At 52.2% G+C, this 26,412-nt stretch overlaps 1 protein-coding gene across 1 annotated transcript; it reads right to left on the bottom strand.

The window, feature by feature from the left end:
- Window positions 1-301: 301 nt before the first annotated feature.
- TCN2 (transcobalamin 2) lies at window positions 302-17,772 on the bottom strand. Its single transcript, XM_004615554.2, has 9 exons — window positions 17,317-17,772; window positions 13,734-13,926; window positions 12,421-12,590; window positions 11,307-11,468; window positions 9,683-9,855; window positions 9,392-9,578; window positions 7,487-7,658; window positions 3,343-3,458; window positions 302-733 (listed from the first exon to the last, which is right to left on the bottom strand). The coding sequence occupies exons 1-9, from the start codon at window positions 17,378-17,380 to the stop codon at window positions 672-674; spliced, it is 1,299 nt and encodes a 432-aa protein (XP_004615611.2). The 5' UTR covers window positions 17,381-17,772; the 3' UTR covers window positions 302-671.
- Between the last annotated feature and the right edge of the window lie 8,640 nt (window positions 17,773-26,412).

Here is a 26,412-nt window from a genome sequence, read left to right as displayed (position 1 = left end):
GGCAGCCCATGCGATTCGAGGATTAAACCTAGGCCTGCAACCCTCAGCTCTCTGGTCCTGCGATGTAACCTTCTTCATCAGTGGCACCCCCGATTCCAGTGTTTGAAGGAGGAGGCAGGAGACCACTCCAGGCCCCCTCTGTCACGGTCAGAGCCACAGCGGCCACCGGACACTCCCCCTGAGGACAGTCTCCCATCAGTGCCACGAAGTCTCCCTCGGGTCAGTATGTGTGCCACGATGGATCCAGGCGCCCACCGCCAGCGTTATCCCCACCCTCAGCTTGAGGCCTCAGGACAGAACAGCGGGGGCACGGCCAAGGCTTTAATGGATCGTTTAGGAGCTGACCTCTGAGTCCCCAGCAGCAATGCTGCAGCAAGCCAGAGAGGAGGGCAGGGGTCCCACTGCACCAGCGGCCCGCGGGCCCCTCCTGTGCTGAGCAGTCTCCCCTGCTTCAGGACCTCCAGACAGTGGGTGACCTTCAGGGGCCCTCGGGGCGGGGGTTGGGGTGGCTCTGCTTGGCACCACCCACCCGGCTGAGCAGTGGCTTAGAAACTTCCTGGGGGTGTAGACAGGGATCACCAGGGGTCTTCGGTTTCTAGCACGTGGTGAGCAGGGTCGGGTGGAAGCCCAGAATCTGCAGCCCGTGGCATTGGGGGTGCAGCGTGGGGGGGCTACCAGCTGACCAGCCTCAGCTCGATGGTTTCTCCATCCTTGGGTCTGTAGTCAGCAATACCTGCAGAAACATCGGGGGATGATGCAGTGCAGTGAACAAGGCAGCCTCACCCCTGGGCCCCCGCTGGAGGCCAGGGCCTGTGAGAGGAGCAGGGCTGGCAGGAGGGAGCTGGCAGCTAGCTGGAGACCCAACTCAGCTCCGAATCCCCACTCCCTCCTCCTCCTCTCCATAGGGTCCGGTGGCCCACCATCATCAGCTCATTTTGCAGTGGGGGGGGGGATCCCACAGAGCGTTGGGGTAGGGGACAGCCAGGTGGAGGGTCTGCATGGGGAGGAAGGAACCAAGGGTGCTGATCACCCCTGAGCGCTGGGTCATTGTCCTCGGAGTTCCCAAGGGGTCATCAGAAAGGGGCTTGCTGGAGTCATGTGACGGGAGAGCCTGGCCCTCCAGTGAAGTTTTCTCCACCCCAAGGAAGGAGCAAGGCATTAGCAACACGTGGGGTGATGCCCACACTCTGCAGCTCACTTGTGGTGGGACTTTGACTCAGTTCGTTACCCTCTGTGAGGGCTGCTGGGTCTCACTTTTCTGAAATGTGGTGACACTGAGGTCAATAGTTGGATCATCCTCTTTCTTCCAGGGAACTGGGACAGAGGTCATGAGTAGGGGGGCGGGATACGAAGAGGACTCACGGCCCCTGTCTGCCTCATAGGGGGTCCAGTGGCCCTCTCAGATTCCTCCAGTCTAGTCCAGCCCTTATGGGTGATGAAAGTCAGAACTGGGTGCTCCACCTGTCACCTGTCTATTTTTTTTTTTTTGGCAGTGGGGTGGTCATAGCAGTGCTTAGGGCTTCCTCCTGGCTCTGTACTCAGGGATCACTCCTGGCAATGCTCAGGGGACCATATGGGATGCCAGAGAATGAACTTGGGCCAGCTGCAGGCAAGGCAAATGCCTTACCCACTGTACTCTGGCTCCAGCCCAGGTTCTATTTTATTTCTACTGGACAACTGCTAAATAATATGACTCCATTTTAATGAAAAAAAAAGTAAAGTTTCAAAAAAATTATCCAGGGGCTGAAGAGATAGTATAACAGATAAGATGCTTGCCTTGCACGCAGCCAACCCAGGTTAGATCCTCTGCACCACATATGGTTCCCTGGGTATTCAGGGTTCAGTAAGCCCTGAATACCACTAGGTGTGGCCAAAAATCAAAATAAAGAAAAAAAATTTTGTTTAGGATCCAGGGAGAAAAATCAATGGGCTAGAGATTTGCACACAGGAAGTCTGGGTTTGATCCCTGGCACTGTTTGGGCCCCTGAACACTGACAGGAGCAATCCCCAAGCAATGATGAAGGAGTGAAGGAGTAGGCCCTGAGCCCCGCCAGGATGGCCCCCCAAGGACAGAACAAAATGAAGAATTACCTGGGAGAAAACACCTCAAGAATTAAAGGAAGGGGGCTGGAGTGATAGCACAGTGGGTAGGGCATTTGCCTTGCACGCAGCCGACCCGGGGTCGATTCCCAGCATCCCATATGGTCCCCTGAGCACCGCCAGGAGTAATTCTTGAGTGCAGAGCTAAGAGTAACCCTTTGTGCATCGCCAGGTGTGACCCAAAAAACAAAAACAAAAACAAGCCAAAAACGAAAAAAAAAGAAGAAAAAAAAAAGAATTAAAGGAAGAAATTTCTGGGCAGTGAACTGGGGAAGGTTTAAAAAATTTCCTTGCTCAGCTCTCAGCCTAGATGTGACCCGAGCGGCCACACACGAGTGCCCCCTCCATTGCTGAACGCCCATGATCCTGGAGGCCAACTAACTACTTTCGGCACCAGCAGCTTCTTGCAGAAATGTCTCTAGACCGTGAACTAAGCTATGGCCCCATGCCACCCCGGAAGGGGAAAGTTTTTTCTCTCTCTGCTTTTCCTTTCCCCGGCAGCGGCGTGGCAACTGCCATCTAATAAGGCCCACGAAACAGAGGTACGAGCTTGCAATGATGTGACTTCTGGTAAAAATTTTCTGGACTTAGTTGCTAAAATACCAGAAATCCAACCAAGAGCTTATCGACCTCATATGCTCTTCATTCTCAACAATGGAAAACAAATTATCAAATGCTGCCTTTTCAACCGGTCTGATTGTTGGGGGGGGAAATCCAAATAATAATAGTGAGTTTCCTGTTGAAATATTGAATGTAATCAAAGTAAAGAGAAGGTAAAGTGAAAATCATCAGTCACACAGGTGCTGGGGTGCCGGGGATCGAACTGGGGTCCACCTGGGGGTGGGGGTGGGAGGGGAGGTATACTGGGGTTTTTGGTGGTAGAACATGTGCACTGGTGAAGGGGTGGGTGTTTGATCATGGTATGACTGAGACTTAAGCCTGAAATCTTTGTAACTTTTCACATGGTGATTCAATAAAAAAATAAAAAAAAAACTAGCTTAAGAGAAATAAAATTGGAGCTTGCTTCCCCCCCAAAAAAATTTTTTTTCCTTGCTCTCTGATGTCCTAGAGTTGCCATAGTCATACACATGATGGTTCTCAGAGTTCAGCAGAATCAACTATTAGCCACCTGAAACATCCAGGGCTGAGGCTGACTCAGGAAAGACTGGGCGGAGTTAGGGAGCTGTAATTCGGAGAGAGGGGTGGGGTCAGGGACACACCTGGAGGTGGCCGGCCACTCACCTTGCAACAGGGGCGTGTCAGGGTCTCGAAGGAGCTGCCAGAACTCACGTTCCCCAACTTCCTTCCCCATCACTGAGGTCAGGTAGGGGCCGGATAAGGTGGCCTGGGTTCTGTACCTGCCAGGGGGAAGGTGAAGAGAGAGAAAAGGCGACATTGGGGCTAGAGCAGTAGTACAGAAAGTTAAGTGCTTGCTTTGCATGATGCTGATCCTGGTGTGATCCCTGATGCTGCATCTGGTCCCCTGCGTGCAGAGCCAGGAGTCATCCCTGAGCACTGCTTAGTGTGCTCCCATACCACCATGCCCTCCAAAAAAAAGACTTGTTCCCACCCTCGCCAGGGCAGAAGTGGAGCTCACAGGCACAGGAAAATCCTGCCCTCCCCTCCCCCCACCAGGCAGGCACCCGCCCAACCCAGCCGGCTCCCCCTGGGCCCCACTTCCACCCTCTTTCCAGCCCCCCGATGCTAGTGGACACTGTCCACTCAGGCACTGGCTGCCTCATCAGCTCGGTGGCTGCTCCCCCCTCTGAGGGCTGATCAGCAGCTGCTGCCCTCACCCCGTGAGGTCCCTGACCAGTGAGAGAGGGTGAAACGTGCTGGCAGAGGGAAGCAGGCACGTGCCACGCAGGGAAGGAATGCTGGCAAGATTTGGAAGTTTCCGTGCCTCCGTGGTATACCTTTCTCTTGGTATTTTTAATTTTTAGGTGTTTTTTTTTTTTTAGCGGGGGTGGGGGGAGGAGAGGTGGGAGTTATACGTGGCTGCACTCAAGGGTTATTCCTGGCTGTACTGGGGATCGAACCCTTCCTGGGGCATGCCAAATTCTCCGTTTCTCTCCTCTTTCTCTTTCTCTCCCTCCCTCCGCACCCCCCTCCCCTTTGCCTCACTTTTGGTTTGGGGGCCACCCCTGGCAGTGATAAGGGCTTACTCCTGACTCTGCCCTTAGGGATCCTCGGGGGACTGTATGGGGATGCCAGGATTGAATCTGGGTTGGCCGCATGCAAGGGAAGCACCCTACTCTTGTACTATCATGCCGGGCCCAACTTTTCTTTCTCTTCCACCTTAGTTCTTCTCTCTTCTTCCATTTCAATCTTTTTTTTCTTTCTTTTTTTGAGGTGGGAGTGAGGGAGGCAGTGGAGTCACAACCAGTAGTTCATTGGGACTGTTCCTAGGCCTGTGCTCGAGTGAGTCTGGCAGTACACAAGGGACCCTCTGCTGGGGTGCCGGGGATCGAACTGGGGTCCGCAGGATACAAGGCAAGCACCTTAACTCCTCTCCTGTCTCTCGGACCCAGTCCCTCTCTCCCTCTCTGTCTGTTCTTCCCTCTTTGTCTCTGGTATACCTTCCCCTGCCGTGCATCCCTGTGCCTTCCTGCTGGGCCCCGGGTCAGATCAGGCGCCCGTGCCCACTACCAAGAGACTCGTTTCTCAGGTCAGTGTCAGAGGGCAGGGCATTCTGAACGGAAATGTTCACTTTCACATTCTCCATTTTGACGACACCTGAGAACCTGAAGACCAGCAGGTTCTTCTTCTTTTTTTTTTAATTTTTTAAAATTTTATTGAATCACCGTGAGATAGTTACAAGCTTTCATGTTTGGGTTACAATCTCACAATGATCAAACACCCATCCCTCCACCAGTGCACATTCCCCACCACCTTTTCCAAGTATACCCCCCCTTTCCCACCTTCCCCCTGCCTCTTTGGCAGACAATATTCCCCATACTCTTTCTCTACTTTTGGGCATCATGGCTTGCAACAAACACTGAGAGGTCATCATGCTTGGTCCATCATCTACTTTCGGCATGCATCTCCCATCCTAACTGGTTCCTCCAGCCATCATTTTCTTAGTGATCCCCTCTCTATTCCATCTGCCTTCTTCCCTCCACTCATGAAGTAGTCTTCTAGCTGTGGGGCAATCCCCCTGGCCCTTGTATCTACTGTCCTTGGGTGTCAGCCTCATGTGATGTTATTTTATACTCCACAAATGAGTGCAGCCCCTCTATGAAAGACCAGCAGGTCTGGGTAACCAAGGAGGCCCAGGTGTGTGGTCATCGGGACTGTGCCCCCGCCCTGCCCTTCAACATTGCCATGCGCACTGCAGGTGCCTAGGTAGGGAAAGAAGTGCACGTAGTAGTAGGGAAGAGAGACGGGGCTGCAGCGGCCTGTGCAAACTCAGGCCTGGCGGGGACTCAGTCAGAGAACACTGAGGCGCTGCCCAGTCCAAGCCCGCCACCGTCCTGCTTGTCATCTGAACGGGAAGGCCCTGGTTTCAGCGTGGCTGGTTTTATATGGTGGCTTGCTTTGCTCTGGTTTTTCTGTGTTGGGCCACGCCGGGTGGTACTCAGGGGTCACTCAGGATTTGCCTTGCTCAGACACTGTCCCCGGTGGGACCATGTGGTGCTGGACCCACAGGTCAGGCCTCCCCTGAGCAAAGCAGCCCTTCCAGCCATTTCCTTGGTCTGGTATTATGCACTTTGAATTTTAATTGGTGCCAGAATGATAATGGAACAGCACACAAAGCGCTAGCCCTGCAGGCGGCCACGTCAGCCCTGACCCAGGTTGGATCCCCAGCACCACATATGGTCTCCTGGGCACCGCCAGCGTCACTGTTGAGCAGGGTAGGAATAGCCCCTGAAATCCTCTGGGCACAGCCTCCCCGGCCCCCCTCCCAAATTAAAGGGATTTTAAAAAAGACTTCCTTGGCAGAGTTACTTAGGATTTATAACGGTCCAGAGCGCCAATTCTCTATTTTAGACACCTTTCAACCTGTTTACTTCCTGTGGGTTCCCCCCACCCTTCCTACTCATTGTCTCCTGAATCTCATGCCACGGTCCCCGCCCCTTTTACAGGATTTTCACCCATGGTCCCCTCGGAATACCCATATGTCCCCCCAGCCCCCGCCCGAGCCATTGAAACACACGGATTTAGAGGCTAGAAAGAGGCTGAATGGTCAGCTTGACCCGAGCATCTAAGCTCTATCTGCACAGAATCATTCCAGCGGGGACTCCCAGACCATCCTCTCAACAGGTCTTTGCATAGCTCAGGGCTGACAGTCCCCAGCTCAGAGGACCCCCGAGTGGGATGGGGAGCTCTCCCTGGATGCTGTCCCTTGAGAGTGGCAGCTGGGGACTGACACTGGGGCTCTCACACCGAGGCGTGCCCTGCTACAAGAGAAGTCTGGGTCGGGGAGTCTTGGTGGGTGGCCCTCGAGGTCACCTTCCCCAGGGACAACATGAGCTCCATCCGCTCTGCTCTAGGGAGCAAGATAATCTGACAGCGTCCATGCAGAAATGGCCACTCCAACACTTGCCCAGGCTCAGGGGGAGAAGGACGGTGTCTGAACTCTGACGTAGAGAGCTCTGCCTTGGGGGCTTTATCACTGCAATTAAACCCTGATCATTTTTGTAAGAGCTCGGGGTGTGTGTGTGGGGGGGGATGGCACAACCACAGTGCTCAGAGGCTATTCCTTGCTCAGTGCTCAGGAGTGACCCTTGGTAGGGGACCATGTATGGAGGCTAAGGGGTGGAACCACGGTTGGATGCGAGCAAGGCAGGCGCTTTACCCACTATACTGTTTCTCCAGCCCTGAGAGTTCTTATGGGCCGGGGAGATGGCTCAGAGGACAGGAGTGAATACTTGGCATGCAGGAGTCCTGGGTTTGAGCCCCAGCACCACCTGATTCCCCAAGGACCAGCCCTGTGGTGTACAAAGCCCGCATCACATTCTCCATGCACGTGAACCCCCGTTCACACAGAGCAGGGCTTCCCCGTGGCTTGCTAGTCCCAGAACCTGTGACGCAGCTGCCCACAGTTTTCGACCGTGGGATGAGTCAGGAGCAATGGGGAGAGGGGGTCCTCCTGAGGAGGAACATTCTCCTCCACCCCCTATTTCTTTTTTTTTTAATTTTGGGGTCACACCTGGCGATACACAGGGGTTCTTCCTGGTTCTGCACTCAGAAATTACTCCTGATGGTACTCAGGGGACCATATGAGATGCTCGGAATTGAATCCGGGTCGGCCGCATGCAAGGAAACACCCCACCCTCTGTACTATCACTCCAGCCCCCATCCCCTGTTTCTTATGTGACCTGGTTTCAAGGATGTAGGACCAGGTGGGCAGAGGACAGGATGGCTGGGGGTTGGGGGGTCTCACGTGAATCCTCCAAGCTCCTGTGCCTTCTTCAGAACATCCTCCAAGGAGGACCCAGCAGGGACGTGGATGAAGTGGCTGTACGGTGGCACGACGCTGGGAACCCTCAGCATGACCCAGATGTCCTCGAGCGCACGGCCCTCTGCAGGGGTCTCTGTGGTGGGTTCCAGTATGGCTGTGTCAGGGAGAGGGGGGGCAGCGGGTGTGAGGACAGGGGTGTGGGCATCAGTCCTCCTCTCCCCCTGGACACTATCCCCCTTTCCACCCATCTGCCACTTAGCGTCGTAGAAGCCTTTCTCTGGAACATTCATTTACTCTTACAACTCTTTCATGTTACCTCTGAGAGCCACTTCCCCCTTTTCTCTTTCTTGTATTTTTCTCTTGGTTTTTGGGTCACCATGGTGGCGTAGCCCCAAGCTCTGTGCCCTGGGAACGTGTGGTGCTGGCGGTGGACCCGGGCCTCCAGCGTGCAAAGCCTGTGCTCAGCTCTCCGCCCCCTCCACGGCCCTGCCTCTCCTTTCCGCTCTCCGGCCTGCCAGGCTCATTTACTCCCCCATAAGACTCTGCTTCCCTCCATTCCCGTCTTTTACGCCCTCTCTGCCTTTCTGCCCTGACCTCCCTTCTCTCTTCTCCACTGGCAAATCCCACTTACTTCCTCCCAGATGAAGCCGAGATTCACCTGTTAATTGGGTTCATCATGGTGTATCAGAGATAACCAAAATGTTTCCCTCTTTCCTTCCTCCTTCCTTCCTTCTTTCTTTCCTTCCCTTTTGTTTTCCTTCTCCATGTCTCTTCTTCTGTCCTTCCTTTTCTCTTCCTCTTTTTTTTTCTTTCTTTCTCCCTCCCTCTCTGTTTTTGTTTGTTGGTTGGTTTTGTTGGTTTCGTTTTGGGACACATAGCAATGCTCAGGGGTAACTCTTGCCTCTGCACTCAGGAATTACTCCCAGCAGTTGTTCAGGGTACCTTAAGTTGAGGGTTGAACCTAGGTCAGCCACAAAGGAAGTATCTGTACTAAAGGAACACCCCTGTACTATCCAGCCCCTCTCTGTTCTCTCTCTCTTTTTTCTTTTTTTTGCTTTTTGGGTCTCATCTGGTGATGCACAGGGGTTACTCCTGGCTTTGCACTCAGGAGTTACTCCTGGCGGTGCTCAGGGGACCATATGGAATGCTGGGGATTGAACCCAGGTCGGCCGCGTGCAAGGCAAACGCCTTATCAGCTGTGCTATCGCTCTAGCCCCTCTGTTCTGTCTCTTGCCCTCTCTCATTCTCTTTTTTTTTCTCTCTCCTACTCTTCCTACTTATCTCTTTTATCCATCCATTTAAATTTGTTAGTTTTGTGGCCACACCAGCTGTGCTCCTGGTTTTTCTTAAGGGTCACTCCTGAAGGTGCTCAGGGGGTCTTATATAGTGCCAGGGATCGAACCTGGGTTGGCTGCATACAAAGCAAGTGCCTTACCTGCTTTACTATCTTTCTGGCTCTTGGTATTATTTTTTTTCATTTTTAAAAAAGGAATAGGTCTGGGGCCACACCTGGGAGTGAGTGCTCAGAGAATATTCCCAGATCACTGATTGTTGACCCCTGTGGTGGTGGGGATCAAACCCAAGGCCACTGCACACACAGCGCATGTTCCAGCTTCTCTGGCATCTGCGTCTCTCTGGCCCACTCAAACGATCCTGTGCTACCACACAAAGGGGCGGAGAGTCAAGGCTTGGGATCTTCATTTGTATCTCCCTGTGGGCTCCCAGTAACTGTCACCTCCTTTCAGGGGCCAGAGCGTCCCCAGCATACCCGCAAACCCGGGTGGACTCAGCAAATCAGGGCCCACCACCGGCCCTCACTGGGCCACACAGCCACCAGCAAGAGCCGTGCAGTCTGCAAGGGACCGGGCTCTGTCACGGCTCAGCTACCTCTCGGCGCCCGGCAGTCTGAGGAGAGGAGATCCACATAGTTCTTGCTGTTCAGGACAGGCAGCAACTGAGAAATCATGAGAACGTTCTCGAAGTTTCCATCTTGAATGCTGGCTACCAGAGCTGCCCTGGCCTTAAGGCACGCTGCGCCCAATTCGACCCCGGGCAGCGGGGAGGTCATCAACAACTGGTGAGAGAATGGGGAGAGGGAGGAAGGTCAGTGGCAAGGACGAGCCAGATCCCCTCCCATGGCCACCAGCCTCTAGGAAGCTGGAGCACGGCCTTGCCCACCTGCAGAGCTAGCGGGGTGCTGTAGACATTCCCAAAGTAGCCCTCTGGGGTCTGGGCCTTCAGGATCTTCTCTCGTGCTGTCCTGATGGCCAACGCCATCCGGATGCTCAGGTCAGGGTTGAGATCAGCACGTTCCAGGCAAGTGAAGGCCAAGCCCGCCATGGCTGCCGAGTCTGCAGGGCACAGATACAGGACGGGAGGGGCAGCCAAGGGCAGGCAGGCCCTGGGGGGCAGTGGGCAGCCACCGGAGGGTTGGGAGAAGGTTGGGAGAAGGGGGCTGAGGTGGTCCAATGAGCATCTTTTTTTTTTTCTTTTTGGGTCACACCCGGCGATGTACAGGGGTTACTCCTGGCTCTGCACTCAGGAATTACTCCTGTTAGTTCTCAGGGGACCATATGGGATGTTGGGAATCGAACCCCAGTTGGCCACGTGCAAGGCAAACACCCTACCCGCTGTGCTACTGTTCCAGTCCTTCCGATGAGCATCTTAGAAAGTTTTCCCCAACCCAGGGGACCTACTCAGCCCAACTTGTCCAGGACTTTTTCTTGGTTTGGGCATAGGAGGCCTGGTGGCCCCGGAAACGGCTTGATCCTCAGACAGCTAGGACAGAGGTCAGAGGGGGAGACGGGACAGAGAGGCTGGTACCTTTCCGAACCTTCTCAAACCTCCCTACATTTTGGAACCACCAGGGAAGTGTTACAAGGTCTGAAACCTTGGCTACTCCTCGGAGGCAGATTAAAGAGATGCCGGTGGGCGCTATGTGGGCCCTATTGTTCTTGGGGGGTGGAGAGGGCAGAGAGGGTGGTGCTCAGGGACCACCATGGATACCCCCAGTAGTGCTGGGGATCAGACTCGGGACCATGTGCCTATGGGTCCAACATCCCTGGGTGCTTTTTCATTCGGAGGATTCTGTCTTTGGTGGGCGGCTCACCGGTTGGGTTCAGGGGCTACTCCCATCTTAGTGCTCAGGGATCATTCCTGGTGGTTCCCGAGGGGTTCTGTGGACCATGGGCCTCACACGGGCAAGGCGAGTGCTGGGCCATGGATCCACTTCCCCAGCCTGCCTCGGGGCTTTCATGCACCCCAACTCTGTGGCTCTTTGGTGACTAAATGCGCCCATACTCAGTGTTTCTGTGCTCTGAGTCCAGACAAGCTTCCCACCCAGCTGCCTTCTTTCCTCCTCTAACCCCCTGCCTCTGTCCCAGCCCTGCAAAACTCCTGCTCCGCTCACAGAGCACTGGACTGGAGGGGCCCTGGAGCCACAAGGCCAAGGTCACACAGACAGAAAACTACTCCAAAGCCTTGACGCAGATGTCCCAGCGGTGATGAGAATCAGGCGGCAGCCCTATCCCCAGTGGCTTCTCAATGCGGGCCTTTTCCTACAAGGCACCCCCTATCAAAATGCTGCTAGAAGTTTCTTTCACAGGGACACTGGAGGGCCGGTTGACTTGCTCAGGGTGCCCAAGGGTGGGTGAGTGTGGGCGGGAGCGAGGGCCGGGGTCCCAGCCTCCATCTAACTTGACTCCCGGCCGCTCCGGTGGACCTGGGGAAGGGGGGTGGGGGCTCCCCCAGAGAGGTGAGCGAGCAGGGCGAGAGGGACACAGGTAGGGACAGGCCCACTCACCCACAGAGAGGTGACCCTGGTACACAGGGTGGTCATGCTCCACAGCGTACAGGAGTTTGCCCACCACGCTGTTGTGGACCTGCTTCCGGTGGACGCACAGGGCCAGGATGCCCAGGCCGTACTGGTAGTAGCTGGTGTGGGGGTGGCCTTTGTGGCTGTGCCCTAGAAGGAGAAGAGGGCTGAAGGGCTGCGGGGTTACCTCTCTGCCCCTCCTAGCCATGAGCCCTGCCAGCTTGTGGAGCCCCCCTGGCCAGACTTGTGGGGCTCTCCCTCCCTCCATTCTGCTGACCCCTCCTTGCCGCTCAGCTTCAGGGGCTGGGCTGGTGGCAGGAATTTGGGGACAGGCCCCCCGCAATCCCACAGCCCTGCCGAGTGAGTGCAGGTTGAGAACTGGACTCAGGATTGAGTTCCCCTGGGGTCATAGAGCGACTCTTTGAAGAAATGGAGAGTTGGGACAGGATTTTCTACAGAAGAAATCCTGGGGTGTGGGGGGGTTGGTAGGTGGGCAGGGGGAGCTAAAGGCAGAGCAGGAGTCAGAACTTACAGGAGTGTGTGTTTGCATATAGATAGATATGAGAACCCTGGTTGTTGAGAGTAGCTGGGGTCCACAGAGGGGCCGGGGCATGGCTGAGCCACGTCCAGGGAGCTGAAAGGAGCAGGCAGGCCGGGCAGAGGGCTGTGAGCACCGCAGTGTTGATAGTAGCTGATATGATCATGTATATATTTAAACTACTGCTGTGTCAGGGGTATGCTGGGGTCATTTGGGGAGGCAGGAAAGCTAGCAAAGAAAGGCTCAGCAGTAAGCAGCAAGGACACTGTGTCTCAGAAGTGGAGAGCTGGGTCCATCTGGCATCTGAGCAGCAGGACTTGCTGGAAATGTGCATATGGGATGCAGGAAAGGCTTGATCAAGGGAGGGGGAAGGGGTGCTATTGGGGTAGACCTGAGCTCTAGGTGGAGAGGGAGACAAATGGAGGGTGAGAAAGAGGCTGGGAAGAAATACCAATTTTGACCTAGGTTTTTCCCCAGAAGATGTTGCCTGATGCTAGCTGCTTCCCCCCGCCCTCCACCTCCACCTATTCGCCACCTCCCAACCTGACACTCCCTGTCACTTACCAATGGTGTTCTTCTCATCTTCCAGGTACCGCTTCAACTGTGAGACCAGTCTGTCACCCTTGCGGCCCCCAACAAACTCGCAGTTGGCCCTGAGAGCGAGCAGGTAGAGAGCCAGGTGGCCCATGGAGGGCTTGGCCTGGCAGCTGCTGCTCTCATCATCAGGGGCACACCTAGGGACAGAGCAGTGACAGAGGTTTCATGAGAAAGTGACATGCAGTAAGCCTGGCTTGAGCGCCCCATACCCACCCCAACTTCTATCACACAGCAGGAAGAAACCATAACAGTTGAGAACTTTGCTCAGACCAGCAAAAGCAGCTGTGAGTTATGTATGCTGTGTTCCGCACATCACACAGTTTACTAAAAGCAAAAAATCAGACCTCAAACTACATTCTGAGGGCTCTTGCGTCCAAACGACTGGGTCCTGCCTCACCACTTGTGTGTGTGTGTGTGTTATGGAGTGGGACAAGGGGGGGGGGGGCGGGGTTGTTTGGTGACAACCAGCAATGCTTAGCGGGTTGCTCCTGTAGTGTTCAGGGGCTACACCATGTGGTGCCAGTGTTGGCGATCAAACAGGGCTCAGCAACACACAAGTCAAATGCCTTAATACATTGATACTGGTGCTGCAGTTTGTTTTAAGGCTCATTCAAGTATAAGCCACGTGTGTTTCATGCCCATGTCAATGTATTGGACTGTCTCTCTGGCCCTCCCTCCCCATTTGACCGCATTTCACCCAACTCTTGTCCCCTTTCTTTCCTCTCGCAGTCCTATGCCCTCTTTCCAAGTGAGAGTCCCTTCAGGTAAAAGTTTGTGACTGTTCCTAATTCTCCTCTCATTCAGATCCCTGCTGCACCTCAGAAAAGGCATCTCTGTAAAGTCCCCTGGAAAGAGAATGCTGAGAGAGTCAGATGCTACTGACATCAGCATGGAGAGTATGGTCATAGATTAGTGATGTCTGCTCAGGCACAGGAGGGGAGCAGGACAGAAGTTCCTTCTGGGCTCAGTGTGTTCATAGACTAGTGATGTCTGCACAGGCACTGGAGGGGAACAGGACAGAAGTTCCTTCTGGGTTCAGTGTGTAGAGTGTGGCCATGGATTAGCAATGCCTGCCTCCAGTACAGGTGGGTGAAAAGGCCCCCTATAAGCATCTCTGCTCTAGCCAAATCAAACCCTTCTACAAAAAAAAGACCCAGAGGAGTCTTGCCCAAGACCTCCCAACAAAGCAATGATAATGCCCAACCAGAACAGAGCTCTCCCATCTCATGGGATGTTGAGAAGATAGAGGGAAAGAAAAAGAAGAAAGGATCGTGCCAGACCTCAGGAGACTCTGCTGGTAATGCAGCTTGAGGCTGTGCAGGTAGGCTTCCTCCTGGAGCCCAGCCTGGAGACTGGAGAGGCGCAGGCCCACGTAGAGACTGGGGTTCAGGTGCTCCGATGACTGCAGGTCCACCCAGGGCAAGAGGCGCTGGCCCAGCCTCTCCACCAGCTTTCTGTCCACCTCTGGTATTTCTTAGGAAAGAGAACAGGCTATGTGAAACCACAGAAATAGAAACAGTTGTGACTTTACCAGAGAATAAATATCTCCCCAGAGAATAAAGCACCTCTACCCAGCACACACCCTACTAGTATGAACACTGGGCTCTATGCAAGGTAGTGGGTTGGGGGTGGGGGTGCTGCTCCCTAAAAGAGTTGTTGGACTGGGGCTAGAGCGGTAGCAAAGCGGGGAGGGCGTTTGCCTTGCATGTGGCCAACCCAGTTTCGATCCCCGGCATCCCATAGGGTCTCCTGAGCACCGCCAGGAGGGATTCCTGAGTGCAGAGCCAGGAGGAACCCCTGAGTATCGCTGGGTGTGACCCAAAAAACAAAACAAAATAAAACAAAAAAAAGAGTTGTTGGACTGGCCCAGGAAGAGGTGGTGAGTTGCCAAGGGCAGGAAACTGAGGCCAGGTGCACCAGAGACTGGCTAGCTGTCTGCTTGCTGCATCCCAGGCACCATGTGTGACCTGAGCCTGTGATGTGGCTTAGCTCATTATCACTTTGCCCAAAAGAGGAAACAGAAATTCAGTCACGTGCATCTCCCAGGAGGCCACAGGGCCAACTCCTGGCCTGCCTGCAAAATTCCTGGTTCCTGAACACGAGTTCCCTCCCTGAACAAAAACTCAGACCCATCGGGAGAAATGGGCAGCATATACAACGTTAGGGATGTGCTTCAAGTGGTGGAGCACAGGCCTCGCCAACCCCATCCCACCCAAGCCGCTAGTTACATAGAACCCTGGTGGCTTCCGGTCCAACCAAGCACTGCTGGGCTGGAACATGAACGGAGTGGGACAAACCCACCCACAGACAAATAGCCACTGTGGAGAGCCAGGCAGCCCTCTAGCTAACTCGGCTGCCTGGTGGCTTCCTGTGGTGGATTTGAAAGTCACGCCCTTCCGGCGCTAAGAGGATCTGAGATTGTCAGGTGAATTCTTCAAAAGCGTGATCATTTGCAGCCATCTTTCTGAAATCCTTTTGTTTTGTTTGGGGGCTATACCCCAGTGGTGCTGCTCAGGGGTTAGCCCTGGCTCTGCACTCAGGAATCACACCTGGAACGCCAAAGACTGAACCCGTGTTGGCCATGTGCAAGGCAGACGCCCACCCCACTGTACTAATCACTCCAGCCCCTGCAACCATCTTTGGGGGGGGGCGGGTGGAGCAGTGGGAATTACCTGAAACAGTATGAACAAAATGCCAGCAGTGGAAGTAGGAACCTCAGGGATATTTCCTAGAACCTGTGTGTAGCCATCTTCCTCCCTGGGGAAGAGGTCTGAGCTGCAGAACTGCTATGAGATCACTTGGGCTTTTCCTCTACTTACTGCCTTCCCCAGGGCTCCAAAACTACCTGGGCTGGGTGATGTCCCTGTAGGCTGACTCCCAGGGGACACAGTCAAGGACCTGCTGACAGAAGGCTCTGCTTCCGGACCATGTGGTGTTACTCTCACGTGCCTCCCATCTCTCCTTGTCTGGGTCCCATCATCATATGCCTGTCTCCCCAAATCAGAGCAAATCTGTTACTAGGAGAGGGGAACAGTAGTGGGGAGGAGGGGGATTGCTTTACTCCATCTGCCTCCGTAGGATCGAGTCAGTCTCTAGCTCTCTCCACCTGGCTCTCTGCTCCTCCGTCCTTCCCCTAGGGCCTCTGACCTCCAGCCCCATGAGTCAGCCCCAGCCTTAGGAGCGATAAGAAGAGGCACTGGAGCCAGCAAGAGGCTGAAGAGCACCATTCAGTCTCAGAAAGCTGGGTTCAGGAAGATTCACCCGGGAAATAAAAGTGTCTCTGGAGGAACCGCCTCCCTCCCCAAAGGTCTCTGCTCACTGCTGACCCACTCTGCCTGCAAAGGACAGATGGGCATGGACGGTCTACTACGACCTGGGAACGCACAATCCCCTTAATGCACCTGCATGAATATGCTGAAACCAGGCACTGAAATTTGTGTTAATTAGGCCACAGCACAGCGTCAGCCACGAGTGGTTCCCACTGTTCATGCAGTTTGGGGTGATGCAGCTGTGTCCTCAATCCCTTGGCGGGGCAAAGTGATAAATGGTAAAGTATCCTTGAAGCCCTCACAGCCTCAGGGCAGCGCCTGCATACCCTGGAGGGAGACAGGGAAGTCATCTGGCCCATTTGACAGAAAATAAGGCCAGAAGCAGCCAAGCAGCAGTGGGCTGCACCCCCAAACCCAGCCCGGGGCTCTCTAGGTCCCCTGAGAAGGGGGTTCTTGTGGGGTCAGGCATGTGGTTGGTATGGGAAGGATCACATTCAGTGAGGGAGGGGAGCAGTGGCCTCAGTGCTCCCTGGGGTGTGGGGGTAGGGGGCTCTCTGCACAGGATGTCAGGACCCCGGGGTCTGACTGCTGGGGGAACTGCAGGCCCAAGGCTTCCTGGAAAGCCGTGGCGGGGGTAGCCGCACTGGGCTCTGCCCAATTCACCGGTCACTGGGATAAGAAAGAATCTCCCACCTTGTTTCTCCAGGCTCCCGGAAGCCCCTGGGCTGAGCACATTGGGGGCAGAGTTCGGGAAGAGCAGCTGAGGTTGCAGAGGGCACAGATTCTCTTTCTGCTCCTTCCCTCCCACCCAATTGCTCAGACTCACAGGAGGGCCCTGACGCTCAGGCCCTTGACCCAGAAACCGAGCAGCCAGGCCCTCAGTGTGGACTTGAGGCAAATGTCTCCATGCTCACCTCACCCTTCCCTTCCCGTGTTCCTGGTGCTCCTCAGACATCCTCCCTGAGCTCCCCCCGGATCCCTGCACCCCTGCCTCCCTGTTCTTTGCGGCGGGGCGGGTTCCTCTGGCACACATCACAGCCCCCCAACCCAACCTCTGACTTCCCAGGCCGGCCCCAGAGCCTTCTGGAGGGCAGTTAGATCTGGCTTGGTTCTTTCCCACCCCTAGCCCAGTGCCTAGTCAGAAAGAATAAGTGAAGCAGCGAATCGATGATTTAATGGAAGCTGTTGTGTCTGGTAAGGAGAAACAGAGTCTCAGTACCATGTGCTTGGGCGAGAGGACGCAGGGAGCTGGAGGGCAGGCTCTGCACGCTGGGGGCCCGGGCTCCAGACCCGGCACCGCGTGCTCCCCCGAGCACTGCCAGGAATGATCCCTAAGCACCAAAGCAGGAAGAGGTCCCCGAACACAAACAAAACCAAACAAACTTAACTAAATGTACTCAATGCTGACATCCAGCCGAGCTCACATTTCTGTGGGGGCACAGAGGGCCAGATAAACGGCAGCCATACCTGATCCTATCCCCCACCGGCCCTAAAAGGCCTCAGCTGGCCCGGCTCTATGAGGGACTTGGACAAGAGGATCCAGCCTCCTCAAGATCCAGCAAGAAGTTGACCCCGGGCCGGCCTGGTTACTCACCACAGATCTCTGCGAGGGCCCCCAGCGCCCCCAGCAGGAAGAGGAGGGCCCCGAAGTGGCCCATGACAGGAGCAGGGGGTGAGCAGCTGCAGGCAGACGACTCTTGGGGCTGTCCTGACCACTCTGTCCACTCCGCTCTGCCAGAGGTGGCTTCCTGTCACTGATTAATCCCACCACGCCCCGCCGCAGGCTGCAAGGTCAGCAGAAAGAAAGGGGAAAGGGTTTGCAGGGGAGGGGGAGGGAAAGCCAAGAAACAGAGGAAGGAAGGGCCAGGCCAGGCCCAGAGCTGCCTTCGGGGAGGAAAGCGGAGGGGGCTGCGTGGGATTCGGGGTCCCCCTGCCAAGAAGGGCTGAGTGAGACCTCTCAACTGCCTCTCCCCTGTCCCAGCACCTGATCGGCCAGAGGTGAGAGCAACTGATTATCTGAGCAACTCTCTGCGGACCGCCCCCTGCTGCCCTCTGCTGCCCCCTGGTGGCCTCCCTGGTGGCCCTCCCTGTAGGAGCCCTCTGAAGTGCCCACCCGGCCGGGGGGATGGGGGGGAGCAGGCAGGGAGTGACCCCAGCTGTCACGTGAGTAAATCGGCAGTCAGCTGTTCTCTGTCCTCCCCACAGGGGTGGCGCCCGCCTGCTGGACACGATCCCACTGCCCTGGAGAGCAAACAAAACAAGCCACGGAACTGACTGAATTGTCTGAGACACAAAGCCACGGGCGTCCGGCCAGGCTTCCAAACGTCCCTGAAAACAGGCTGGCAGATCTCTGCTGGGAGGAGACGAGGCTCAGGATTGCTCCCTGCCCCCGCTGGAGTCAGAGTCCCTGGAGGAATGTGACCTTGGCTATGTCCTGAGTCAGGAAGGGTACCCAAGCCCTAACCCTGAGGGATCCGAACACCAGCAGGTCACCTACGCTCCTTCCGACTCCTAAATACCTCGGAGCACTTTCAAAGAAGAGCTGTATTACCATCCTCCTGTGGCTGATCACCATGCTTCCCAGATACCCTGCTTGGGTGCCTGATTTTCTTTTATTTAAAAAAAATTTTTTTTTTAATTTTATTGAATCACCGTGAGATAGTTACAAGCTTTCATGTTTGGGTTACAATCGCACAATGATCAAACACCCATCCCTCCACCAGTGCACATTCCCTACCACCAATATCCCCACCCCTTTCCCACCTTCCCTCTGTCTCTATGGCAGACAATATTCCCCATACTCTCTCTCTACTTTTGGGCATTATAGCTTGCAACACAGACACTGAGAGGTCATCATGTTTGTTCCTTTATCTACTTTCGGCATGCATCTCCCATCCCAACTGGTTCCTCCAGCCATCATCTTCTTAGTGATCCCTTCTCTATTCCATCTGCCTTCTCCTCTCTGCTCATGAAGCAGTCTTCCAGCTATGAGGCAATCCCCCTGGCCATTGTATCTACCATCCTTGGGTGTCAGCCTCATGTGATGCTACCCCACACTCTAAAAATGAGTGCAGTCCCTCTATGTCTGTCCCTCTCCTTCTGACTCATTTCACTTAGCATGATACTCTCCATGTTTATCCATTTATAAGCAAATTTCATGACTTCATCTCTCCTAACAGCTGCATAGTATTCCATTGTATAGATGTACCAAAGTTTCTTTAACCAGTTATCTGTTTTAGGGCACTCGGGTTGTTTCCAGATTTTGGCTATTGTGAACAGTGCTGCAATGAATATATAGGTACAGATGTCATTTCTACTGTGCTCTTTTGAATCCTTGGGATATATTCCCAGAAGTGGTATTGCGGGGTCATATGGAAGCTCAATTTCTAGTTTTGAAGGACTGTCCATATTGTTTTCCAGAAAGGCTGGACTAGTTGGCATTCCCACCAACAGTGAAGGAGTGTCCCTTTTTCCCCACATCCACGCCAGCATTGGTTGCTTTTTTTCTTTTGAATGTGTGCCAGTCCCTGTGGTGTGAGATGATATCTCATTGTTGTTTTAATTTGCATCTCCCTGATGACTAGTGATGTGGAGCATTTTTTCATGTGCCTTTTGGCCATTTGTATTTCTTTTTGAGGAAACTTCTATTCATTTCTTCTCCCCATGTTTTGATGGGGCTGGAGGTTTTTTTCTTATACAGTTCTACAAGTATCTTGTATATCCTGGATATTAATCCCTTATCAATGGGTATTCGGTAAATATTCTTTCCCATTCTGTGGGATGGGTGCCTGATTTTCACAGGCCAGGTTCCTAGCGCAGGAAGGCTGGACAGGGCCAGGCTCTGGGGGAAGGAGGGGTCCTAGCAGGGTGGGCTTCTGCAGATCCCTGTATACAGAATTCCCCGCACTATGGATGGTCACCTGAGCACCGCCAGGAGTGACCCCTGAGAACAGAGTCAGGAGTGAGGCCTGAGAACCAGGGGGGTGGCCCAACTTCCCCCTCCCCCACCACACACACAGACATACCTGCCCACAGTAATAAAATAAAAACACAGACTCTCAGGCTGGAGACATGGCTCAGAGGGACCACTAGAGAGCCAGCCAGTGGCCCCTGCGCTCCCAGGAACTGCTGGGTGAGCCCAAGATGATAATTTGGTTTGTTTTGGGTTTTTTTTTCTTTTTGGGTCACACCTGGCGATGCACAGGGGTTACTCCTGGCTCATGCACTCAGGAATCACTCCTGGCGGTGCTCAGGGGACCATATGGGATGCTGGGAATCGAACCTGGGTCGACCGCGTGCAAGGCAAACACCCTACCCGCTGTGCTATTGCTCCAGCCCCCCAAGATGATAATTTGTAAAAGGAATAAAAGCACAAGCTAGAGGCTGGGGTCATAGCACAGTGACTAAGGCACTTCCCTTGCATGCGGCCAAACCACGTTGCATCCCCGGTGCTGTGCTACGGTGAGTCCTGGCACGGAGCAACAGGCTGGTCTGTCAGCTGGTGTCACGGGCAAGGACACTGTTTTTTTCCTTGGCTGGAATCCATTGAGTGTGCATGGATGGTCCCCTCCAGTCAAATCTCCTGGGTTTCGATGCTTCACATGAGGAAGACCCAGGATCCCTCCTTGGCATCACATGGTCCCCTAAGCATTGCTAAGCATTGCTGGGAGTGACCCCCTATTTATGAGTCAGAAACAGTCCCTGAGCACTGCGAGGTGTGACTGCACCCTACAAAAAATATTAGCTGTTAGTTGGAGCAGAAATTAAATGAGTTTGAGCCATATGACAACTCAGAGCATTTTATTTTGGGGTGCTCCCAAGCAGTGCTCAGGGGACTGGAGGCCATTCCCAGCAGTGCTTAGACAGTGGAGACAGGCATTTCAAAGCTTGGCCTGGTGAGACAGCTCATCTTAGGGCTCTGGGGGGCCACCGGGACTATGCCCAGCAGTGCTAAGGGTGCCATGGGGTGCTGAGGCTTGAACTTGGTCCTATGCATACACATGGCTAACCCTAGCATTTTCTTTCTTTCTTTGGGGGGCAGGGCAGCCCCACGGCAGTGTTCAAGAGCTACATCTGGCTCTGTGTGTTGCTTGGGGGACCATATGTGGTGCTGGGGATTTGAACCATTTGAATCATGATTTTGTAGTCGCAGCTGCATGCAAGGCAAATTCCTTAGCCTCTGTACTACCTCTGCAGTCCCCAGCATTCTCCCTCAGTCCTCCTGAGAAACCCAGGAGCATGGCACTACACTCTCACTTTACAAAGAGTCTTCCACTCTCGCCAGAATCCACGAAGGCAGGTCTGGAGTCCAGGTCCGGAGGACTAACTTTTCTTGTTAAGATTCAATAAAGTGTTTTTGTGCTGGAGAGACAGTACAGCAGGAAGGGGCTTGATTTGCACGCAACTGTCGTAGATGCAATCCCAGGCACTGCACATGATCCCTGGAGAGCCACCAGGAATGATCCGTGAGCACAGAGGAAGTCTTTAGTACCACTGGGTATGGCCCCCAAGACTTCCAAAACTGCCGTTATTATTATTATTATTATTATTATTTGGCTTTATCAAGGATAGTCTTAAGTGAAGCTAGTGACTTTATACAATGGTTACTGACTAATACAGTAATACCAGTACCAGTCAGTAATTGGAGCCACTGCTTTGCATGGCACCAACATTCCAACATTTTAAATACCAAGATTTTCAACTTTAGCACAAATGCCCCCAATGAAACAGGAAAATTAAGACTTTAGTTTGTTTTTGCTTTGGAGCCACACCTGTGAGTTCACAAAGTGTGGGGGTGCACAGTGCGTGCGCTTGGTGGCCTCTCCCGCAGAGAGACAATGAGAGATGGGCACTCACAGATAGATGGTAAAAATGGCCCGTTCAGTGCAGACATGTTAGAATACTTAGAGAACATCTGAGGAGGGTCAAGGTATAGGACTGCATGTAGGTGTGATTGATCATCTAAAGAGGGAAAGGGTTTCAGGGGAGGCAATTTTTTTTTTTGGTTTTTGGGTCACACCTGGCGATGCACAGGGGTTACTCCTGGCTCTGCACTCAGGAATTACTCCTGGCGGTGCTCAGGGGACCATATGGGATGCTGGGATTTGAACCCGGGTCGGCCGCATGCAAGGCAAACACCCTACCCGCTATGCTATCACTCCAGCCCCCCAGGGGAGGCAATTCTCTTGGGGGGAATTAACTCAGGAGACACTCCGTCTCCCAGGGACATCTATATTGCTTTTCTCTTTCCCTTTAGCTGTAGCACTGTAGCACTGTTGTCCCATTGTTCATCGATTTGCTCGAGCAGGCACCAGTAATGTCTCCATTGTGAGACATGTTGTTACTGTTTTTGGCATATCGAATATAGCTTGCCAGGCTCTGCCATGCGGGTGGGATACTCTTGGTAGCTTGCCGGGTTCTCCAAGAGGGACAGAGGAATCAAACCCAAGTCGGCCACGTGCAAGGCAAATGCCCTACCCACTGTGCTATCGCTCCAATCCCTTTAGCTGTACATATAAAAAATTAATTTTATTTCTTATTAATGACTGTCTATCACTGTCATCCTGTTGCTCATCGATTTGCTTGAGTGGGCACCAGTAATGTCTCCATTGTGAGACTTGTTACTGATTTTGGCATATCGAATGCACCACGGGTAGCTTGCCAGGCTCTCCCGTGCAGGCGAGATACTCTCAGAAGCTTGCCGGGCTCTCCGAGCGGGGTGGAGGAATCAAACCCAGGTCTGCCACGTGCAAGGCACTTGCAGTTATTTGGATAAACACAGTAAGAGATATAGGTTTCAAAACTTAGTTCTCTGGGCTCTGAGGCAAGCAAGGCTTTTGCCATAAGTCCCAGACTAAGTCCTTGAACCAGTTCAGCTTGTCGTTCCCCATGGGGGTCCTGTCTCTTATGTCATAACAGCTTGCATCAAGACCATGCTTTTATGCTTTCTAGACTGTCCCATTTCGATACTGTGGTAGCTTCACCACTCGCCCAGGCTCCATCCCAGTTCCATGGCAGAACCTACTTTGGGGGATGTTAAGAACTACAGCAACAGGAGCCTAAGTCAACTCATTATGATGCATGCCCAGAAGTAGATATATTTTACAGTCAATCAAGTCCCAAATATTAGGAGCATAGAATTAAGTCTTTCTGTGTTTAGGAAAAAAAACATTGCTCTATAGTAAAATATTTTTAAAAGGCTATAGGGGAAATAGAAAAGCAAGTAATTCACTTCAAATACAAAGTCCACAGTCACCTAAGTTTTGGCTTATAAGTAACCAAGACTGACTTGGGAAACTATGACAATGAGAGATAAAACACAAAGGAAAGGTTAAAGATAAACTCTGGGGGTTGGGGGTGCTTGCAAGAGCACTGTAAGCTTCTCTGAGAGGAGAAAAAGGGCAATTCACTGATGAAACCTAAAACACTTAGGGTTAATATCCAACACAAACCCAGCAGTGCTCAGAGCTTACTTTCTCCTGGCTCTGAGCTCCGGGGTCACTCTTGGTGGCTCTCAGGGGACCACATAGAGTGTCAAGGATCCGACCTGGGTTGGCCAGGTAAGATCAAGGAAAAAACTTTTAAGATTTTTAAGTGATTTTTAAGGCACTCACTTTTAACACAAAATGGTATAGCGATTAAGGGACTTGCCTTGCATGTGGCCAACCCGGATTCGATCTCCACATAGAGTGCATCACCAGGAGATACCCTGAGCGCAGAATCAGAAGAAAAGCCTGAGCACCGCAAGGTGTGGTCCCCCCAAATTAATTAAGTCTAAGTCATCTTTATTTTTTTCCAAGGATTGGGAATTGACCACACCTGGAAATACTCAAGGGATCATGCTAACAACAGAGCTACTATATGACTCAGTGATCCCCCTAATATCTACCTATAAGGTGCAAAATCACCCATTTTATATCCACACCTCTATTCGCTTTGGCACATAGTACAACAGTCAGGTTTTGGAAACAACCCAGGTGTTCAACGGCAGCAAATGTACAAAGAAGCTGTGGGGTATACACACAATGGAATACTAATGATCAAGTCATGCAATTTGCTGCAACAGGGATGGGATGAAGGGCTCTATGTTAAGTGAAGTAAGTCAGAAGGAAAAGTTCAAGCACTGGGTGCTCTCACTGGTTTGTGGTATATAGAATAATATTGCTGGGGAATGGTCGCTTGCAAACGTGGGGAAAACGCTGGCTCTAGACCACAAAGACGGCAATGCCAAGGAAAGAGATAAATTGGGAGGGGGACAAGAAGAGGAGGTATGATAATAATGTAGAGGCAAGGGTCAGGGGCACTGGTTGTCTCTACAGAGTAGAGATACAGTTCCTGCATATAGCTAAACCACTAGATCCAACACTGCCAAGAGCATGAAACCAAGCAACAAAAACTTAACTGTCAAGGGGTCAGGCAGTGGAGTCATGGGGACCCTGGGTGGTGGACTTAGAGTGGAAATATTCTATGTCTGAAAACCCATTGTAAACAACTATGTAAATTATGTCTAAAAATATTTTGGGGGGCCCAGTGATGTTCAGGGGTTATTCCTGGCTCTGCACTCAAATACTACCTCTGGTGGTGTTAGGGGTTGGCAGATTTCTGCCTTTGGGGAGGCGAGGAGGAACAAAAGAACAAAACCAAGACAACTCTTTCTGCAAATGCATGGGGGTTTATTCAAGCCAACATGGCCATGTCGGGACCTTCAACCGTGCCTGAAAAGCAGCAAAGCTGAAGGTCCCGAATTCAAAAAGCGAGCCGTTTTTGTATCCTTTTGGGGGAGAAAAGGGAATCACACATATTGGATCAAAGGGAATCACACATATTGGACCAAAGGGAGTTACACCTATTGGATCAAAGGGAATCACACATAGGTCACTTAATTTGCTAATCTCAACATTTGTTAACTGTTAACTGTTTCCTCGCAAATGTTTGTTTACAGTTCCTAGAGCAGTTCCTTGGCCCATTTGTAGACCGTTTCCTGCCCAGGGTGGTAGGTCGCGAAAACATCTTTCAAAGCAGCCAAGCAGTTACAAAGGCAAATTTAACCCTTAACCTGCCCTCCTCTTCAGTGGTGCTCGGGGGACTATATGGGATTCTGGGGATTGAACCCATGTTGTCTGCGTGCAAGGCAAATGCCCTACCTGCTGTACTATTGCTCTGGCCCCAAACATTTTTTTTAAAACAGGAAAAAACATGTAACTATTCTAAACCTAATGCTCTAGCTACAAAAATATAAGGCAATTTTTTATAAAATTACAAGGATTTTACAAAATTTACCAAATTACTATCATTTTATACCATAAAAGTGGGAATTTGGGAATGGAGGCTGGGCCACACTTGGCGGTGCTCAGGGGTCACTCTGGATGATGCTCAGGGATCTGTGTGGTGCTGGACTAAGACTTTTGAGTTATCTCTTCAGCCTCAGCTATATCTTAACTCATCTTTTTTAGTAATTGAGACATCAAACAGAGAAAAGAAATAGTAAATCTTAAGTAAAGAACAGCCAGAGCAGAAACACTCATAATAGGCAAAAACTTAGAAACCAGAAGCTCAGAGAAATAGTACAGGGCTTAGGTATTTGCTTTGCATTCATCCGACCCTGGTTCAATCCCTGGCACTACATAATCCTCCAAGAACCACCAGGTCTTATCCCAGAGCACAGAGCCAGAAATAGCCCTTGAGCACTTCCAGGTGTGCCCAACCCTCCCCACCCCACAACCACTACCAAAACAGAGAAACTTAGAAACCACCGATATATAAGGAATTTAACCTTGGGGTCAGGGGCCTAGCTCAGCAGTGGAGCATTTGCCTTCAATGTGTGAGATCTTGGGTTCCCTCCCCAGCACTATAAAAAAGACCTCTTGTTTTTACTGGACATCTACTTGCAAAAAAATGAACTCAGACCATTGTCTAATATCAGGCACAAAAGTCAGATCAAAGTGGATTAAAGACCTCAATATCAGACCTTAATACATAAGGTACATGGAGGAATATGTAGACAGAACCTTCCATGACATTGAAGCTAAAAGCGTCTTTAAGGATGAAACACCACTGACCAAGCAAGTGGAAACAAACATAAACAAATGGGACTACATTAAACTAAGAAGCTTCTGCACATCCAAAGATACAGTGACCAAAATACAGAGAAAGCTCACAGAACAGGAAAGAATATTTACTCAATACTCATCTGATAAGGGGTTAATATTCAGGATATACAATACACTAGTCGAATTGTAGAAGGGAAAAAACCTCCAACCTCATCAAAAAATGGGGAGAAGAAATGAACAGAAGTTTCCTCAAAAAAGAAATACAAATGGCCAAAAGGCACATGAAAAAATGCTCCACATTGCTAGTCATCAGGGAGATGCAAATCAAAACAACAATGAGATATCATCTCACATCACAGAGACTGGCATACATAAAAAGAACAAGAGCAACCAGTGCTGGTACAGATGTGGGGAGAAAGGGACTCTCTTTCATTGTTGGTGGGAACGCAGACTGGTACCACCTTTTGGAAAACTACATATGCATTCCTTAAAAAAACTAGAAATAGAGCTTCAATATAACCCTGCAATACCACTTCTTGGAATATATCCCAAGGGTGCAAGAAAGCACAGTAGAAATGACGTCTACACCTGTATGTTCATTGCAGCACTGTTCACAATAGCCACAATTTGGAAAATACCCA

The sequence above is a fragment of the Sorex araneus genome, chromosome 9 (assembly GCF_027595985.1).
Source record: "Sorex araneus isolate mSorAra2 chromosome 9, mSorAra2.pri, whole genome shotgun sequence".
In the NCBI taxonomy this organism is placed as follows: Eukaryota; Metazoa; Chordata; class Mammalia; order Eulipotyphla; family Soricidae; genus Sorex; species Sorex araneus.
The sequence above is the reverse complement of the archived record's forward strand: the minus strand, read 5'-3'. Positions and strand labels throughout refer to the sequence as shown.

Coding starts and splice junctions, on each gene's coding strand:
- TCN2 (XM_004615554.2), bottom strand. CDS start 17,380: ATGGGCCACTTCGGGGCCCTCCTCTTCCTGCTGGGGGCGCTGGGGGCC. Junction 12,591..13,733: donor TACCAGCAGAGTCTCCTGAG/GTCTGGCACGAT, acceptor CTCTGTCCCTAG/GTGTGCCCCTGATGATGAGA. Junction 9,856..11,306: donor CCAGGGTCACCTCTCTGTGG/GTGAGTGGGCCT, acceptor TGTGCCCTGCAG/ACTCGGCAGCCATGGCGGGC.